The sequence below is a fragment of the Capsicum annuum genome, chromosome 1 (genome assembly GCF_002878395.1).
Source record: "Capsicum annuum cultivar UCD-10X-F1 chromosome 1, UCD10Xv1.1, whole genome shotgun sequence".
In the NCBI taxonomy this organism is placed as follows: domain Eukaryota; kingdom Viridiplantae; phylum Streptophyta; class Magnoliopsida; order Solanales; family Solanaceae; genus Capsicum; species Capsicum annuum.
This window is the reverse complement of record NC_061111.1, coordinates 10,849,475-10,868,319: the sequence shown is the minus strand read 5'-3', so window position 1 is coordinate 10,868,319 and position 18,845 is coordinate 10,849,475. Positions and strand designations below refer to the sequence as shown.

The 18,845-nt window shown below is 35.5% G+C and overlaps 4 protein-coding genes across 10 annotated transcripts; 2 read left to right on the top strand and 2 right to left on the bottom strand.

Moving 5' to 3' along the window:
• The first annotated feature begins 245 nt into the window (after positions 1–245).
• Positions 246–3,799, top strand: LOC107867727 (inositol 2-dehydrogenase/D-chiro-inositol 3-dehydrogenase). The gene is made up of 7 exons (XM_016714108.2): positions 246–637; positions 2,145–2,315; positions 2,442–2,606; positions 2,681–2,845; positions 2,928–3,062; positions 3,202–3,299; positions 3,385–3,799. The coding sequence occupies exons 1-7, from the start codon at positions 458–460 to the stop codon at positions 3,599–3,601; spliced, it is 1,131 nt and encodes a 376-aa protein (XP_016569594.1). The 5' UTR covers positions 246–457; the 3' UTR covers positions 3,602–3,799.
• Positions 3,800–4,161: 362 nt separating this feature from the next.
• Positions 4,162–8,180, bottom strand: LOC107867713 (FHA domain-containing protein At4g14490). Of its 3 annotated transcripts, none has more exons than XM_016714092.2 (2): positions 6,409–8,180; positions 4,162–4,937 (listed from the first exon to the last, which is right to left on the bottom strand). In XM_016714092.2, the coding sequence occupies exon 1, from the start codon at positions 8,159–8,161 to the stop codon at positions 6,437–6,439; it is 1,725 nt and encodes a 574-aa protein (XP_016569578.2). In that variant the 5' UTR covers positions 8,162–8,180; the 3' UTR covers positions 4,162–4,937; positions 6,409–6,436. The 3 variants fall into 3 exon arrangements, with proteins under 3 accessions (XP_016569578.2, XP_016569568.2, XP_016569588.2); XM_016714082.2 differs by having other exon boundaries at positions 6,417–8,180; XM_016714102.2 differs by having other exon boundaries at positions 6,422–8,180.
• Positions 8,181–10,671: 2,491 nt separating this feature from the next.
• LOC107867734 lies at positions 10,672–13,787 on the top strand. The gene is made up of 3 exons (XM_016714114.2): positions 10,672–10,992; positions 11,146–11,291; positions 13,451–13,787. Exons 1-3 carry the CDS (start codon positions 10,987–10,989, stop codon positions 13,467–13,469), a joined length of 171 nt encoding a protein of 56 aa, XP_016569600.1. The 5' UTR covers positions 10,672–10,986; the 3' UTR covers positions 13,470–13,787.
• A 1,733-nt stretch (positions 13,788–15,520) lies between these two features.
• Positions 15,521–18,202, bottom strand: LOC107852897 (cyclic pyranopterin monophosphate synthase, mitochondrial). Of its 5 annotated transcripts, none has more exons than XM_016697935.2 (3): positions 18,074–18,202; positions 17,381–17,517; positions 15,521–16,375 (listed from the first exon to the last, which is right to left on the bottom strand). In XM_016697935.2, exons 2-3 carry the CDS (start codon positions 17,483–17,485, stop codon positions 15,776–15,778), a joined length of 705 nt encoding a protein of 234 aa, XP_016553421.1. In that variant the 5' UTR covers positions 17,486–17,517; positions 18,074–18,202; the 3' UTR covers positions 15,521–15,775. The 5 variants fall into 5 exon arrangements, with proteins under 5 accessions (XP_016553421.1, XP_016553436.1, XP_016553425.1 ...); XM_016697950.2 differs by having other exon boundaries at positions 18,018–18,184; XM_016697939.2 differs by lacking the exon at positions 18,074–18,202 and adding an exon at positions 17,606–18,000.
• Between the last annotated feature and the right edge of the window lie 643 nt (positions 18,203–18,845).

The window sequence follows — 18,845 nt, the reverse complement described above, 5'->3', positions numbered from 1 at the left end:
ATGAATAGTAAAATGAGATTTTGGTATAGAAATCAAGTAAAGTAAAGCGGAAAAATGAAATGAATCAATTTTTATCTAGATACATTTTTTTGTTAAAACTAGGAAAAATTCGAAATCCATAAACTTTAAATTCCGACTCCGATCTCAACGGGCCCTACATACTTAGTCGTGCAGCCGCGCAAATAATATTCTCTTCTCATAAATTTTCTATATTTTTCTTGCTAGTTTCTCAAACCTTCTGCAGACTCATTATTTAACTTTATTTTTTTTACCTTTTTATCAAGAAATTTACTTATCATATAATGCCAACTGGCCAACTTCTTATCTTAGGTACATTGTAATCAAATTATATAAATAGAGACCATTTGAGAGATTTGTGGAGACATTGCTTCTCTGTTTTATTTTTTTATTTTTTTTCCAGAATTATTAAAAAAAAAAAAAAAGTGAGTCATTAGCCATGGTAGCAACAATATTGAGATATGGAATAATTGGTGTTGGAATGATGGGAAGAGAACATTTAATGAATCTTTATCATCTAAAAAGTGAAGGAGTTGCTGTTGTTTGCATTGCTGATCCACATATTCCTTCTCAAATATATGCACAAAAATTAGCAGAATCATTTGATTGGCCTCTGCAGGTATTAATTAAATCACTAATCACATTTATGTTTTCTTAGTTTTTCACTCTTGGCTTTTGTAATCACTGTGGATTTCGAGTCAGTTTGCATGGCCAACTCAATTATTTCATCGTACATCTGATCAGAAATGAATTTAAGATTTAAACGTTATGGGTTTAATATTTGAGATTCTTAGTATTGAACCCGTAGTATTTTAAAGTTTGTTTGTTAGTTGTTATGATTTTGATGAAATTTTACGTATAAATCTTTCACGTTAAAAGTACTGGGTTATGATGAATCTACCTCTATTTCTGTACCTGGTGACTCGTTACATACTCTGACATCTAAGGCAGGCGAGAGCCAATGGCATAGCTACGCAGGTTGAACGTGGTCAGTTGAGCATCTTTATCGGCTTCATCAGAAAATTATATTGCATTTATAAGTTAAAAATCACTTTTCATACCTATATATTTAATCCTGATTTGACTTTGGCTCAAATTTTTTTTATGGTAAACTAAAATTCCTGAATCCGCCAATGCTAAAGCTTATGTAAATGTGAAGAAGTTGGTTGGAATTTTTTATTTTTTATTTTTATTTTTTAGTTCTTTGATAGAATTTGAACTCTACTTCCCATGAATTTTTCTAAGTTCATTATTGTTAAACACTATCAACATAGCATGTCTAGATACAATGAATGTTCTGGCTTTTGTTACTAAAAGTTATGAAAATAAAAAAGGAAACTGTTATATTCTTAGCTAATATGGAGTTTTGATAATCTTCACTATTTCTTGTTGACCTTCATAATTTGTTTGACCATGTTTGTGAAAGGCTAAAAGAGTAATTTTAGACTGAATATATTTAACCAAACTTTTAACGAAAATAAGGATTTTTTGAATAATAGAGCTTTTAAGAACGTCTAGATACAATGAATGTTCCGGGTTTTAAATTTGTTACTAAAATTTCTGAAAATAAAAAAGGGAACTGTTACATTCTTTAACTGTTATGAAATTTAAAAATTTTATTTTACTGTTTCTTGTCAGCGTTGAGGCAGGGTCTGATTTACCGTGTTTGTTACTGATTTAAGTGAATTCAATAGTTTTCGTTTAAAGGCATAATACATAAATAAATATTTTACTTGATTCTCACTGATAGTTGAATACACCAACTTTAATGGTTATCATCTAGACGCTTCAATCTCACATCGGTGCATCGTGCAAAAACCTTAACTTTGAAATGCACATTTAGACACCTTTAAGCGGATGCATTCTAGATGTGCATTCTCAAAGTTGGGATTTATATGAGACCAACTTAAATCAAGTTAAACCGTCTAAATGTGCATTTTAAAAGTGTTTAGTTGCTAGTTGAGGTCAAATTAAAGTGTCTATGTATGTATGTCTTACTTAAACTATGTTTGCTCTATGAGAAAATTCACTGAATATCTGTAAATATTTAATCGCAAACCTAGTTATTACTGTATAATAGTATTAATTTACTCTATGGAAATTAAACTCCTTGTTTTTGGATGAAGGTTTTTGCAGGGCATAAACAATTGTTAGAAAGTGGGCTATGTGATGTGGTGGTAGTGTCAACTCCAAACATGACTCACTATGAGATTCTCATGGATATCATCAATCACCCAAAACCCCATCATGTTTTGGTGGAGAAGCCTTTGTGCACTAATGTCTCAGACTGTAAAAAGGTCAGTACATGATTCAAAACTAACATGAAACTTTTGAGTTGCTTCTTTAGAGTTTTTGGCGTATTATTTTCTACATTATGGTTTGATCATACTGTGACACTGTTTCAAAAATATGGAATCAATCAGGTCATAAATGCTGCAAAAGCGCGATCTGATATGCTGGTACAAGTTGGGCTAGAGTACAGATACATGCCGCCAGTTGCTAAACTGATAGACATAGTTAAAGAAGGAGCTTTAGGAAAAGTGAAGATGGTGTCAATTCGAGAACATCGATTTCCATTTCTTGTCAAGGTAATTGGTAATTGAGTCGACAACTTTTGCTTCCCTTTGTAGTTACATATGCTAATGACTTCTGCTTCTTATAGGTCGATAATTGGAATCGTTTCAACTGCAACACTGGAGGTACTCTGGTGGAGAAATGCTGTCATTTCTTTGATCTCATGAGACTTTTCATTGGAGCAAATCCTGTTCGCGTTATGGCTTCTGGAGCTATGGATTTGAATCACAGAGACGAAGTATATGATGGACGGGTAATTTACTTCTACAGAAGTAGCATTTGAAGGAGTACAAACCCTACATTTAGATAACTCAAAAACTATTTTCGATATTCAGGTGCCTGATATAATTGACAATGCTTATGTAATTGTGGAATTCGACAATGGTTGTCGTGGTATGCTTGACCTATGTATGTTTGCTGAAGGAGGTAAAAATGAGCAAGAAATATCTGTAGTAGGTGATATTGGAAAGGTAAATCGCTTTCCCTTTTCTTCCCTTGTTCTTCTTGATTCCCTTGTCTCAATTCTCCCTCGATCACGTGAACACAATAGTTTTTGCTTTAAAGTCAGAACTGTCCTCTCCTTTGATGCTCTTTATCGCACTTTAACAGGGTGAAGCGCTTGTGCCTGAGAGCATTGTGCGTTGGGGTACACGAGCTGAAGGAAGAAATAGCGTACAAACTTTGCTAGCTGAAGATAAGCGAATAAAGTAATACATTTTGCCTTATCTGGAGCTACTTTGTCTGTGATATCGCGATAATTTCTTAATGTCTTCGATCAATTTTCTTTGACAGGTACGATGGGCTACATCATGGTTCAAGCTACTTGGAGCACCTTCAGTTTTTGTCAGCAGTAAGAGCAAGAGGAGAACAAGCACCTGCTGTTGGTTTACATGATGGTTTGGTTTCAGTAGCCATTGGAGTTGCTGCACAGCTTTCGATTCAGAAGGGTCGATCTGTTGCGATTGAGGAAGTCATGCATGAACAGCTTCTTCAATCCACCAAGTCTTGATTTTCAATCATTATTTGAATGTAGTAACAACACAAATAACAAGGGTGTCTGGTTCTTCATCTGCTCTTGACTTGTCTACATTCATCATATTGTTATTATTTAAGATCACTACTAGAAGTAGAAATCCCATCAAAACACCTGCAGTTCCTTGCATTCCAAATGCACCAAAAACCTGTTTGTTTGTGTTTTTTTGATAAATGTGGTGTGTAACTGGTGTGTGCGCACATAGCTAATTTTACAGGATACCTTGCTACCTTCCACTATCACCGGTACCGGGTAGCTCTATCCACTAAGGTTTGGGCAGATAGAGAAGAAACCACCTAGTGCATTTTTGCTTCCAGTAGAGTCTCTGATCGTTTTGCATTTCAAGTTCAAGAACTTGCTACTTTCCTATGCTCTGTTTGTTAACACAGCTACGTCGTCGTTGTTAACAAGTGATGGTTTTTGGGCGCCATAAAATGCAGTCTTTACTGATTCAATAGGCATTTGTGATATGCTGTTATCATGTTCAATTCACAAGTATGTATATGGTTAAAATTTTACAAGCGTGCACAAAGTTGTGGCCAACAACAGCAGTAGAAATTATTTAAGAAAGCCGATAAAACTCCGAACAGCATCATCTACACCGAAGGAAAATCTTCTCAAGAGTGAGTAGTATGCGTAAGTGAAGCAATCGAGCATTAACCGTTATGTTACAAACTGCAGCTCTATGTCAATGTTGAGAAATATGCAACAAAGACTAAAATCTACGTCGGCCGAAACAATTTTAGTATCAGAAGCATCAGCCCAGGTGTACTTCCATCTGCCACAGTATCCATTATCATAACATCCTGCTTCCTTCAGTTTGTAGGACAAACCTTTGCTCACTCCTTCTAGCTGCCAATGTCTCTTTCTGATATTGAACATCTTCTGTTCTATCAGCTTCTAACCTTTACGTTGTTTAATCTCGGGCTCCACACTATGAAAACTTTTTGGTTCTAAGGACATCTCTTCTGCATGACAACCACAACCATATTGAGGAGAGTGATTTCATTTCATCATAATTATGTGGAACATCCTAATTTAGAGCTAATATTGTCCCGTTGAATTAATAGTGGCACTTTTTCTTTCATCAACCACAAAACTGTACCAACGGCAGATGCTACTTCCACAAGGATCAACAGCCAGACAATTAGCAAAAAGAAGCTTGAACCCCAACTGAATATGTCAACAGATGCAACTGCAGTCTATAAATCTCAGACAGAGTCTAAAAAGGGTAATTTATCTTTCAGAGGATGCCGCCAAACTCAGTCGTTTGTGTGAATGCAACCCCTTCTCTTGAAATAGCAACGAAGACCTACACATTCACGAAACAAACTGATATAGTAAATGGTGTGGGTACTAGGAAATAGAACTTCATAACATGTAATACTAATCTGAAATGCATGTAAGAAATGTTGAAAAAGGAAAAGCAGAGATGTTGTGGTTTCTTTCATGCAATCAAAGATGCAGCAAACAGCAGTCCTGATGCATCTTTTCTTTTCTTTTTTTTTTGAAAAATGGTGGTGTTTGACAATCTTGATGCATCCTTCTACAGCCGTTCACTAGCAATTCCGCCATAATTCTTAACCATATAATATTTTATTTAAGCCTACTGTATGGAAGTAACACCAATTCTGCAATCTAGTTCTGAATGTTAAAACTAATACTTATGCAGTTACTGCAGGCAAATGATTTAGTTTTATCATATTTATGAGGAACAGCCTAATCTAGATTCTACAGCAAATATTAATTTCAGATATCCCATTATACTGAAGAATTGGTACAGCCATTTTTTTCTTTCACCAAACACGGATCAGTAGCTATTGGTAGATGCTACTTCCACGAGGATCACCAGCCAAACAATTCGCAACAACAAACTCAAAACCCAACTCGACATGTCAACAGATTTAGTCTAAATGAAATCTCAAATCATTGTCTAAATAGGGTATTTTATCTTCACAGGATGCCCCCTGTATTAGTTGTTTAAGTCTACAAACCATTTTTCTTGACATAGCAAAAAAAAGCCTACAATTCCGGGAACAAACTATATGATAAATGATTGGTACATAAAAACTATATGACAGGTAATAATCCGGAACGTATTTAAGATGTGTAGAGAAAGCAATAAGGGAAAGCAGTGATATTAACTAGTGCTAGCCAATAAGAAAACCAGTTATGGTTTGTTTCATGAATTCCCAGGTACAGCAAAAAACACTCTAGATGTATCCTTATATCCCTTATCTGGAAACTCTGCTAAATTCTTGATCATCTAATATTTTACTTAAGCTTATTGTATGGTGGTAAAACCTGTTCCCCACTTCCACTCTACCATATATTCTGGATATTATAACTAAGGTGCAGTTACTGACTGTAAAAGCTAATGCCTCTCTATTCTGTATTATATTAGAATTGAAAATAACAGGTCAGTATCCCAATCTTGATGCCCCACAGGACATTGTTTTGGACTTTTGAGGTCTCCTGAACCATATTAACATAAGTCCAATGATAGGTATCCTGCGTTAGACATGAGGTCATTGAGCATATATACGAATCAGATTCATCACTGACTTTACAGAATAAGAATTTAACAACAAAAAAATAAGTGTTTTGTTATCAAAATTTAGATTACTTCAACTAAATGAGAATCTTTCAGTTGTTGTATGTAAACAAAGGGTTCACTGTACACAGATACAATAGAGTAGAATTTATGCAAATAAGCAACTCAAGGATGTCTAGAAAATGACTTCGCCTAATACAAAGAGCAATGCAAAAGAAAATCATCTAACATTGTAACCTTACTACGGAGTCCTTGGTCTAACCCTTCGGTATTCCATCACAATCCTTTGCATTCTTCTGCTGCAACATGAACTCCTGATATTTCTCTGTTTTCTGTGTCATACCTAAAATCATCTTCTCAGTGGCATCAATTATTTGTTTTGGCAAATTAACCTCTAAATAATCAAACCACCCTCCAAGTGTCATTTCCTCTAAATTCACCTCCTCCTCCATTTGGACATCTTCACTGATGTTAAAGCCAACATTACTAACTGACCCCTCACAACCGTCCCGGCCAAATTCCACTCTCACCCCCTCGAGCATATTTCTTTCTACTCCCTCATTGACATTGCTCTGAATTGCTTCTTCACAATCTTTTGGGTCTCTTTCCAACTTCTCCATTAGCTCATCTTCCTCCGAATGCACCATTTTTGCAGTGCTTCCCTTCCCCTTCCCAAGTTTCTTCAATTCTCTGATTTCACCTGCATTTTCATGGCGATTTTCCACATCTTCCTCCTTCCGTGAACCCCTAGTCCTCCTTGAACACACTTTTTTCTCTTTATCTACATCAATTGCTGCAGAATTCTTAGGTTCCTCCACACTATCAGTCCATTTAATATTTTGCGCTCTCTTAGAACCCCTGGTCCTCCTCGGACTAGGTTTCCTCTCTCGCTCTTCTTCAACTACAGCAAGACTTTCATTTTCCTGCACACCATCAGTTCCATCTTTAACACTCCCCACTTTCCTAGAACCCCTAGTCCTCCTCGGACTAGGTTTCTTCTGTTGCTCTTCTTCAACTACAGCAAGACTTTCACTTTCCTCCATAGCATTATCAACAACATCAGCTTTCTTAGAACCCCTAGTCTTCCTCGGACACCGTTTACCGTCTCTTTCAACAACATCATTATTCTCAGCTGCATTCGCACTAGCAACCGCATGTATCACACTCTCCACTTCCTTAGAACGCCCAGTCCTCCTCGGACACCGCTTACCCTCTCTTTCAACATCAACATTCTCAGCTTCATTCACATTATCAACCCCATTTTTCACACTCTCCACTTTCCTAGAACCCCGAGTCCTCCTTGTAGTCCCTTCAAATACACTAAAGCTCTCAACTTCATCTACATTTCCAGCTTCATTCTTCCCTCTCTTCGAACTCCTCGTCGTCCTCTTCAAACCCACACCCACATTCCCAATCCCCCCATTTCCAAACCCTAATTCCTTATCTTCATCAATCACTCCCAATCCTTTACGCCTCGTATTCCTCCTCCTATTTTCCCCTAAATCAACTCTCATTCCTTCAATTCCAACCTTAATTGACGTCTCTTCGCCGATTTTGATCACATCGCCGTTGTTAAGTTTAGTGGGCCGAGACGGGTCAATTGCGATTTTGTTGAGAAATGTACCATTTGAGGATCCGAGATCATTGATGACCCATAACCCGGATTCGAAATGGATACTTAAGTGCTTAGAAGAAATCCCTTCGTCTTTGATGGAGATTGTATTCCCACGAATGACCCGACCAATTTGGATCTTTGAACCGGGTTTGTAGCTCAGATTTTGACCCGAATTAGGCCCTTTCTCCATTGTTAGGTGGAGTAATGAACCTTCTTGTTCTTCCATTTTTTGAGCTAGGGGTGTGTGGGCGGGGACAGGTTGATGGTGAGTCGAAGAAGTGAACGAATTCAAATTGTATGTTAGAGGGAAATGAAATTTTGGGGGTGAAAATGAATGAGGAATAGAAAATTGGAAGGAATTTTGCATGTTTTAGGTTGTTACTATACTCTCTCCGTTTCAAGTGAATTGTTGGGGATATTTATTAGTGTTTCAAAATAAATGAATTATTGAATTTTTTTTTAAAATTTTCCTTATGATTTAAAAAGGTATTATAAGGTTAATTTTTCTTTTTTAGGATAAAAATAAAAAATTGTGTTAAATTTATATCTTTAATATTTTTTTCTTAATATATGTGTCAAAGTTCAACAATTCATTTATTATGAAACAGGTGAGTATTGTTTTATTGAAGGAAAGAAGAAGAGAAAATGATCAAAGTGGTCCTTAATGTCTTGGGGGTTGGGCTATTTTGGTCCGTGATATATGTCTACAAAATAGAGAGATTGTTTTTGACAGGCTTTCTACTCAAGTAAAATATTACAAAATAGTTCGAAAAGAGAAACAATGAAAAGGAATGATCTAAGATAAAATATCAAAGAAAGCATGATAAAATACTACTATAAAATAGTACGATTACTATCACAAAATAGTACGATTATCAAAGAGTTAGAAACATAAATAAAATAACTACAAACTCTCTGGATAATATTATGACAACTAGGTAGCATGAAAGATTAAGTAAGACATCTCAACTGTCTATTTAACTCACCTCAATTTGCGTCCTTCACAATCACATATTTATGATCGTATTATTGGTAAGCTATAGCTGCAGCATGTTAATGTTTAATCACCTCTCAATACTTCATCGACCTATCTCTTTCTCTCATATAACTATCTATAACAACCTCTGTCGCATCTACACTAGTGCATTTTTTTCACATATTTGAATCATTTAATCCTTCCTTTCTCATCTTGTTCACCACCAAGGTCATTTCTATCTTTATGTTGTATATCATCATTCCTATTCTTATCTTTGCTCATATGTCCATACATCCAATATAACATTACGGTCCTTAATGTATATTTCCTCTATTTCATATTATTTGCGCCTTATTGACGCAACACACATTTTAAAAAAATAAATTAATTAGTGATATATTTACTAAGTTAACTTTACTAATGTTGATTTGGAAATCTAAATTTAACTATTATTACTTTATTTGGTTATTTAATATTAAAGGTAGAAAGAGAAAAGTATAACAAAATTCTCTTCATTTCATAAATTGAATAAGCAAACAATGACATGATTATAATAAAACCCCAATTAAAAAACAAGAGAAAAGACATGATTTCCTCCTTGAACTTATCCGCTCAACTCACTTTAGTACTTAAACTAAACTTCTGTTTATTTACCCCTTTTAACATCTTTAAAGTGTATTATTTTTACCCCTCAAAATTGAATATCACTCTCACAACGGAGAGTCTGTTACACTCGCCTACACATCAACGCCACGTCAATACCACGTCGGAGTCACGTCATTACCACGTAAGAAATTACTATTTTTCAAAAAAAAAAAATAATCCCCCTTACATTATTTTTATATAATTTTTTTTAAAAAAATAAAAAATATGTATATACTATTTTATTTATATATATATATATATATATATATATATATATATATATCCCCTTCCCCCCTCCCCATTTTCTTTCTTCTTCACATCCCCACCCCATCCACCCACCCCGCCCTCTCTACATTTTTTCCTCTTCCAACCCTCACCCTCACCCCCTACCCTGCAAACGCAAGACCCCCTCCCCATTTTTCAGCGCCCCACTTCCTCTAGTTTTTCAATTGAATCTCAATTGTTTTTTTCAAAAAGAAAAAAAAACTTCATTTTTTTTAAAATAGTCTTGGACCAACGTAAACATAGTGATAAATTGCAAATATAACTTTGATTGTGAGGGCTGAAGATTTGATTTTGAAATAACATAATCGCTATGATGATCTTAAACCAATCACATGGTTAATTATGGTTTCCAAAATCAGAAAAAAGCAAAGTAAAAAAAAAACTTCATTTTTTTTCGAAGGTTCCAGCTAAAGGGTGATTTTTTTTCTTTTTTGGTATAAGAATGTTGAATTATTACATCTTAATCATTACATCTTGTGTTCGATTAATTATCATTTTGAAAGTGTTGATTGAGAATGCGTGTGAGATTGTTAATGGAAAAATTAATGGTTGAAAAAAACGGGTGAAGTTGTTAATGGGGGAATTAATGGTTGAAGAAAATGAGAGAGGTTGTTAATGGAGAAATTAATGATTGGAGAAAATGAATGAGATACTTAATGAAGGAATCGATGGTTTAAAGAAAATGAGTATTGTTGTTCTTGATCAATTGGAGAAGAAAAGAGTGTAGGGTGTGGGTGTGGGCCATGGGGGCTGAGGGCATTGAAGAAGAAAGAATATTTTTTTAATGTATATTAAAATAAAAAGTGGGATTATATTAATTTTTAATTAAAAAATGTGATTTTTTTTCTTTTTAATAAATAAACGTGCCTATTTTTTTTTTAAAATATCACAATAACTTTAGGGGTCAAACAAATACATTTTAAAGATATTAAGGAGGTAAATAAATGAAAGTTAAGTTTAAATGCTAAAGTGAGTTTTACGAACAAATTAAGGGGAAAAATGCCTTTTCTCAAAAACAACGACATGAATTTCATGAACTTGCTGTCATAGATGCACAAATGAATCATTTTAATAGTTTTATGACATATTTAAACTTTATCAAGTAAAATGAAATCGGGAGAATATGTTAAAAACACATTTTGACAAAAAAGAGAGGCAAGATGTGCAATTAACAAAAAAAAGATTAAAAGCCAAAAGGGCAAAAATCCTCCAGATCAAATCTTCAATAGTATATAGTCCTAGAAACCTCTACCTGAAGTTCGATCTGATCAATTTTTGCTGCAAAAATGCCCGTAAGTCCTCCTTCTTCCCATTCAACTTTCACAATTTTCTCTTTACTCGATGGAATTTCTATATTCTTGTATTTTCCTATAACATATAGAGCATATATATATATATATATATTTTTAATTACCGTGGTGCTTTTGTGATTGCATTTGGTGTAGATGAGAGTGGTAGAAGTGGAAGCGCCGAGCCCAATGAGGTACATGATGGGAGCAGCAGTAATGATGATCGGCGTTGTATTGCCACTTGCTTATATGATGTTTAGGAACAAGCGTGTTCCTTCCTCGCCTTCTTACCCTAAACAGACGTAGGTCTCTCCCTCTACTCTTTCCCCTTTTTTATACCAATTTTTTTCCTGATCCTTTATCTAAATGTCTAATTTATGATGATTTATAGAGGTTAAATAAGCACATAAACCTGTATATAGACTTTATGATGATTTATAGAGACTAAATAAGCACATAAACTTGTGTATAGACTTTATGATGATTTATAGATGTTAAATAAGCACATAAAGGAAGGGGAGCCTTTGAATAACTGGGAAAGTTGCTGCCATGAGGGAAAGTTGCTGCCATGTGACCAGGAAGTCATGGGTTCAAGATTTGGAAATAGTCTCTGATAGAAATGCAATGTAAGGCTGTGTACAATACACCCTTGTGGTGGGGCCCTTTTCCGGACACCGCGCATAGCAGTATCTTTAGTGCACTGGGCTGCCCTTTAAATAAGCACATAAAGTTGTGTGTAGACGTTAATTTGCACCGAGGGTGTGGCCTGGTGGTCAATGAGGCATGAGGAGCGTTTAGAACTATGAGATTTTAGGGTCAAATATCTCCCCTCCCTTCCTTCCCACCACACACATATATATATGTATATGTTGTTGGTGGGTGGGAGGTGGCAGGTGTCCCGTGGAATTAGTCAAGATGAACATAAGCTATTTTTGACACCACAGTTATAAAAGAAAAAAGATGTACTCTTTAATTTGCACCCAAGGGTGTGGTCTAGTAATTAATGAGGTGTGTCGGGTGTTGTTTTTCAACGTTTTCGGGTACAAGAATCTGTAATTTGACACAATAACTTCAACACTAGTTCAAGTTTAAAACAAGAATACTATGAAGTACAACAATACCCTCAACACAAGATCAAAGTGATCTTTCTAAGAAGTGTGTTATTTTTTCAGAAATTAAGATGAAACAGAAATGTAAAGCCAAGTCTCCCGACTTCACGGAGTGTCCTTAAGGAATAAACTGTACCCGAGGTTTTGGAATCTTCCTCCTAGGATAAAATGGCTTTCAATCCAACTATAGTGGTACCTCAAATAATTGGATTCGTCGAACCCACTCAACGATTTGATTGATCGCAAGGAATGTTTTGAAGAAAGAAGAGTTTGTATTCAGAAATTTTTCATACCAAAACCTGTGGATAAATGCAGGTTTATATAGCCATCAAGTGCCCCTTCCGAAAGGAGGCAATGATTCATCCGAAAAGGTGTATCCTTTGGAAGAGTCATGTCTGTTCATTCGAAACATTGTGTCTTTTTCTGAACAGACACAACTACAACTACAACTATCTGAACAATCACTCCTTTCCCAAAACAATATGTCGTTTCATAAAAGGTTGTGTTCCTCCATTTTTCATTCACACCAATTGAACCCAACATCGGGAACCATGAGGTCTTCGATTCAAATTCTAGCATCTAACTTTGGTGGACAGAGTTATCTGGTATTTGTGGTGGTTGGGACTTGGGAGGTAGCAGGTATCACATGGAATTAGTTGAGTTGCGATCAAGCTGACCCGGACACCATGGTTATTAAAAAAAGATGTAGTCTTTAATTTTTTTCTTTTTTACAGAATCCTAATTTGACTTTGAAAAAAAGAATTTATCAAATATTGGCAGAGAATTTTATATGACGACCTCGATTAGTTTGGAATTTTCATGGAGTTAATTGATTGAAATGATTATGAGTAGAAGGTTAGTGGGTACTAGTGCATTGTCTTGCTTATCCTTCCATACTAGTAGTCCTCGTATTTCTCATGTATGTCTCTTGGACATTTATTAATGCTGTATTTTGTTGTAGTTACGGGTCTTTTTTTCTGAATGCTTTGTCATTATTTTTTCTAGTATATGCCTTGATTTCTTCACTTAAGGTATTTCTTTTTCGATCTGCTTTGATATGATTTTCCTTGAGCGGAGGTTCTATTGGAAACTACCTCTCTATCTTCCAAGGTAGGGTAAGGTCTGCGTACTCTCTATCAGTCTATCCTCCCCTAACTCCACTTGTGAGAGTACAATAGATATGTTGTTGTTGATTATGAGTATGCATTTTTTAAAATTTACACTTATCCCGATGCTTTCTTTCTTTTTTTAATCACTACGAGTAAAAGATTTATGCTTTGGTGATGTTCTTTCGGAATATATGGTGTTTCAATCAGGTGATGGTAAGATAAAAATATGGTTTTTATTTTCAGGAATAAGGTTCTTATATAGACCATGGAGGCGTGCTTAGAATGAGCTTTGAGAAAGGAGAAGAGCAAGAGGGTGGCATCTCGGCGATTGTTGTAAATGCATTGTTTTTCTTATTTGGATTGAGATCTCTTGAACTATTACTTAGTTGATTTGTATTGAAGGTTAGGATTCTTGTTTCCCAAAGTTTAGACTGTGATTTCCTTTCAAGGATATAGTTTAGCTTGCTAATCACAAGTCAAATAGAAAGGAAACCCACTATTGTTGTATTGTTATTATCTCCTATATGGTGAATTTTTTCGTGAATTCTTTTGCCTTGAATACAAACTATGTTGTTAGCAATCCGTTGAATCTTGTCGTGCTTAAGCAAAAGTATATTTGTTAATCAAACAGTACGGTAGTTGTTGTTTTGTTCCCTTGTTTGATGCCAAGAGGATGCAGTCGTTCACAAGTTATGGGATGTGAATTAATTAGAATTGATGCGGTACCGATGAATTGCAGTTAATTTATTCATTTTCATCTCTTTTTCAATGCTTAGCATATGTGGTTTCTTGATTGTTCTTTTTGAGGAGAGACTTCATTAGGCAGTGTGATCTGTATCTTGGCGATTGCATTTCTAACTAATGGGATTTATGGCATAGACTTGACTTCTAATTCCCTTAGCTTTACTGATAAGTGGCTTGTGGCCTCTTGTGATTCAGATGATTTCTATGAATTGGATTTACAGCATAGGTCCCATAGTTAATTTACTTAGTTTGCTAATATTTTCATTGTTCATCATGTTATTGTGACGTCTTTTAGCTTCAAGAGGGGTTATTAGCTATGCTGATAGGTTCCTCCTCATCTCCGGCATGAGGATGATATTGTAGTTGGGTTTGCTTTCCACAAAACTTTTGGTTTTACCAACCCTGAGAAATTGCAATAGGTTAGTTTTGTGGGTACAGTTGCTAGGAAGAAGTATGGTTGACATTGAGCTTGGAATTTCACTGATCATGTTATTTGGTTAATGACAAGTTGTAGTTTCATAAATGAGCTGGTAAAACTCCTGTTGAACTGTAGTGTCTTTAGGATAGACGTTCATAACTTTGATAACTAGTTTATTGTTTTGCTGCTTAAATTGCTATCTTTAATAGAAGAGATGCAGCCCCTGTACAGTTTGTTTCCAAGAGATTATGTTCCAGGGGCACGTCTCCTGCTGATTGGTTATACTAGCAATTCCTCAGGCTTTCTTGTAGGGATTAAACATCTTTCCTAGAGAAATCACTATTTATTATGCCCCCACGTGTGCCCGCCAACATCACGACATGGCCAACCACCTCAGATTTTGCAATTACAACGGTGGCATGTAAGTCAGTTTCTCCACCCTATGGTATCAAAAGAACTCAAGATTGTGCTCTAAATGCGGGAGTGGGCATGAACCCAAGTTATTTTCTCCAGGTTTAATCTGATGAAGCTAACTGCTGTAGTGTAGATGTGCTTCTGTGTTGATGTTAGCCTCAGAAAGGCAAACATATTTGGCTTGAAAGAGCGAATGGTGGATCGGACATGTCTATTGTCCATGTCTTGCGCAGTTGCTTATTATATATTTACATGATCAAAAAGTTCAGCGCCTCTTTTAGCCTGTGCGTGAATTTGACTCACTAATGGAGTAATTACTAACTAGGTAAGCAAGAGTATCTTGAATCTTCATTAGAATCGACGTGGTACTGACAAATTGCAGTTTATTTTTCCATTAGACGTCTCTTTTTCATTGCTTAGTATCTGGATTCTTCTTTTTGAACAGAAGACTTCATTAGGCAGCATGTTCTGGCAGAGTATTACTTACTTACTAATGGGATGTATGCCGTAGACTTGATTGCTAATTTCCTTACTTTTATCGCTAAGTGTTATTTAGCGTTTTGTGATTCTTTTGATTTCTAACAAATAGGATTTACATCATTTGTCTCGTAGCTAATTTACTATTTTTGCTAAGTTTTTCCTCGTTAGTCATGTAACTGCATAGATTTCGCTGTTGTGATGTGCAGTTCAAGCACCAACAGAGTGGAAGTTATTTGTACTCGTGTAAGTTAATCTAATTAGTTAATAAATAAATAAATAGGAAAGCAAGGAAAATGTTGTCAAACAATTGTTGTACACAACGGATCCTTCTGTTAGAATCAACTTCACGCACGATTTTTGTGTTCATGGATGGGCCATGTTTTTTCACTAGCGCTATCGACTTGAATTACCATATTTTATAGGAAAAAGACATTTGACGGAAGTGACACATACATCATTCCCCCAAGCAGCGCGGTTAATGCACTTGCCTTGTTACGTCTTTAGATTGGTGATCATTTCTCCCTGGACCAGTCCCCACTTTTACCTCCAGTTTTGTGTTCAAGCCTGATATCTGTAATCTGGATATTCTTTGAAGCAGCCTTGCACATGTCATACACTGTTAGACCAGCAACAGTTACTGCTGTCAAGGCTTCCATCTCCACACCAGTTTTTCCATCTGAGGCAGCTTCCCCTTCTATTTCAACACTAAAATCTCGCGGGTTCAAAGCCAAGTCCACTCGAACATGTGTCAAGTTGATGTTGTGACATAGTGGGATGAGATTGCTGGTTTGCTTTGCTCCACAAATTCCAGCTAACCTTGCCACACTCACAACATCTCCTTTTCCCATTTGATTGGCTGAAACCAGATCAAATACCTTCTGTCCTAGAATAACCTTGCCCCGGGCAATGGCCACTCTCTTGCTAATATCTTTACGAGATACATCTACCATTTGAGCTTCACCTTTGCTGCCAATATGTGTCAATCCAGCGAAAGATTCTTTACCATCCATTTCTACAGTATTAAGCTTCGAGTTTCGGGTCGTCATACTTTGATTATCAATGGAACCAGAAAGGCCAGATGGAGGAGGTTCACCAAATACAGATTCCAGTTCCTAATGAGAAGAAGAGCAATAATTTTTAGAAAGCATCCAACGCCATTTTTACAAACTTCAAGCTCAATTATGCAAATAATATCTCCCTCGTGAGTGAAGAGTAATAATCAATTAGAATATGAACTTAAAAACTAAACTTCCTTTGCAAAATACAAGCCCAGAATTAACTATCCCCCCTTTTTCCCCACTTTTGATTAGTAAGATCCCGGTATTAACTTTCAAGGCTCATCTTTTACATTGTGCAGACTAAGTCATTCTCAAAGCTCTGGTTGAGAAATAAGTAAACATTCTGACCAACTAACAAAATGGTTCTCGTACACACTCCACGGTTTATTCTATGAAATCTAACAAGTTATTGGCCTTTTATCTACATCTTCACGTAAAAGTGACATTTTTTATAAGAAAAGACTATCTCGAATGAACTTTTTTTCTAAAAGAATCTAACTCGGAACCTACCGACATTCAACCCATCAGTAGCCCCACCAAATAGAGGATGAGATTCTGGATAGATTATTTAAATCAATCAGCTTATTTAATCCCACAACAACATACATGTATACTCCCACAAGTGAGGTCTAGAAAGGGTATAGCCAGTGGCGGAGCTAAATGTACGGACTATTCGAAGGGGTTCAACATCTACTATATATACATAAAAATATTTTTGACTATGTAAAAATAGTATAATTTTCTATGTAGATCCGCCACTGGGTATAGCGTACATAGACCTTACGTCTACCTCAGAGTTAGGGAGGCTTTTAAAGATACACCTTCGGCTCAAGAAAGATCATCCAAAGCAATCCATAAAGAAGTAGCAGAATTACAGAAAATAGCAGAAAGTAACAGACGTACAGGAAATAGCAGATGATAACAGGACAATTACTACAACACAATAATATGATAGTCGAAGTACAATAATTAAACAAAAGCCTAATGTTTCAAAAGAGAAATGTGCAAGTCTTGAAAGGAAACTTTAAAGAACCTGCTTATGTGTATATATATGTATACCTGATTGAGCTCGGAAATAGCTTTAGACAAATCATGGCTACCAATACTACTAAATAACCTTGTTGATGAAGGTAATGTTGTTGATATAACTCGCTGAAGAAACATCACTATTCAACTGCTCCAACAAAAAACCTTAACTGCAATCAGACAAAATCATAAGGAGCAAAGTCAAATACTGAATCAACTTCCGTTGAGGCATATTCACAAACAGTTTGAAAACACTACTTTGGCAATACTAGTAAACAAAGCATTGTCTTTTTTCTATGGAGATCTTTTGCATTGAAGGTCCACCACATATTCCTTTTCATTTGAAGAAAACAAAATGAAATTGATACTTATGATTCTTTCTTCTTTTGACATCCAAATCTAACCTCTTTATGAAGAAAAAAGTTCACCAAACATGGCTCGCTATCTTAATAGTATACGGATCTAAAAAAAGAGCATCTTTTTGCCTTTGTTTTAACGACAATTAATTATCCTTTTAAAACTCACTAATAATGTAGTAGTATAATTTTAGAAAAGATCCATCACCTATGATTTTAAGATTGTGAGTTTAAGTTATTATCAAAGCAAAAAATGTTAATTTTGATAAATACTTAGCTACACCAACTATTTACATTAAAACAATTTAATTTACCGTGACGATCATATAGTCCATATTCATGATGTAACTAGATAGAGCCCAACACTTACGCTAGCTCCTTCCAAATTGTTGCACTATAACTATCGTCAGTAATATGAAATTAAAAACGATGTCCAAATGCTTGAGACAAACAACTTAGAGGTTGTTGGGACCACTGTAATAGGTCACACACATTTAAATTCATATAATACAATACAATAACAATCTTCACATTGTTGCATGGACGCAACCAGAAACGTCTAATTTGTGACATGATAAATAAGTACCTAACAAAGATACTTCTACATGCGTAAAATGTGTAAAAAATATAAAACACGTTGTCCAATAAAATAATAATAATTTCAATATCATAAACACAAAATCTCCAAAATATACAATTCAAACACATCTTGAATGGTCAATACGAATGAATTGGAAGCTTGGTGCTATACTATCCGTTTTCTATTCAACAAACCAAAGCTGGAGGAGTTTTGAAGTACCTTCAAAGAACCTAAGAAAAAAAGAAGATCAATCGGTTAAACTTGTTCATGTGTAAAATTGCTTAAATAAATATAAAGAGAAACAGAATCAGGTCACATTCATCTTATAGATGCCTTTCCACTCCCATCTTCCAAGGTGGACAAAATTGGAAGGAAGAAAAAAGCTAATCTTAAATACAAAAAGTGGACTTCCTGAAAAACCATCTCTTGTGATGCAAGGTTCAGAACTCGAGGGCAAGTGTGACACAAGGTTTGAAACTCAATGGATAATGGGTACATCGCTCTACCTTTCTCCACTTAAATTCTAAGGTTTTGCCTGTGGACGTATACAAACTCAGTACGT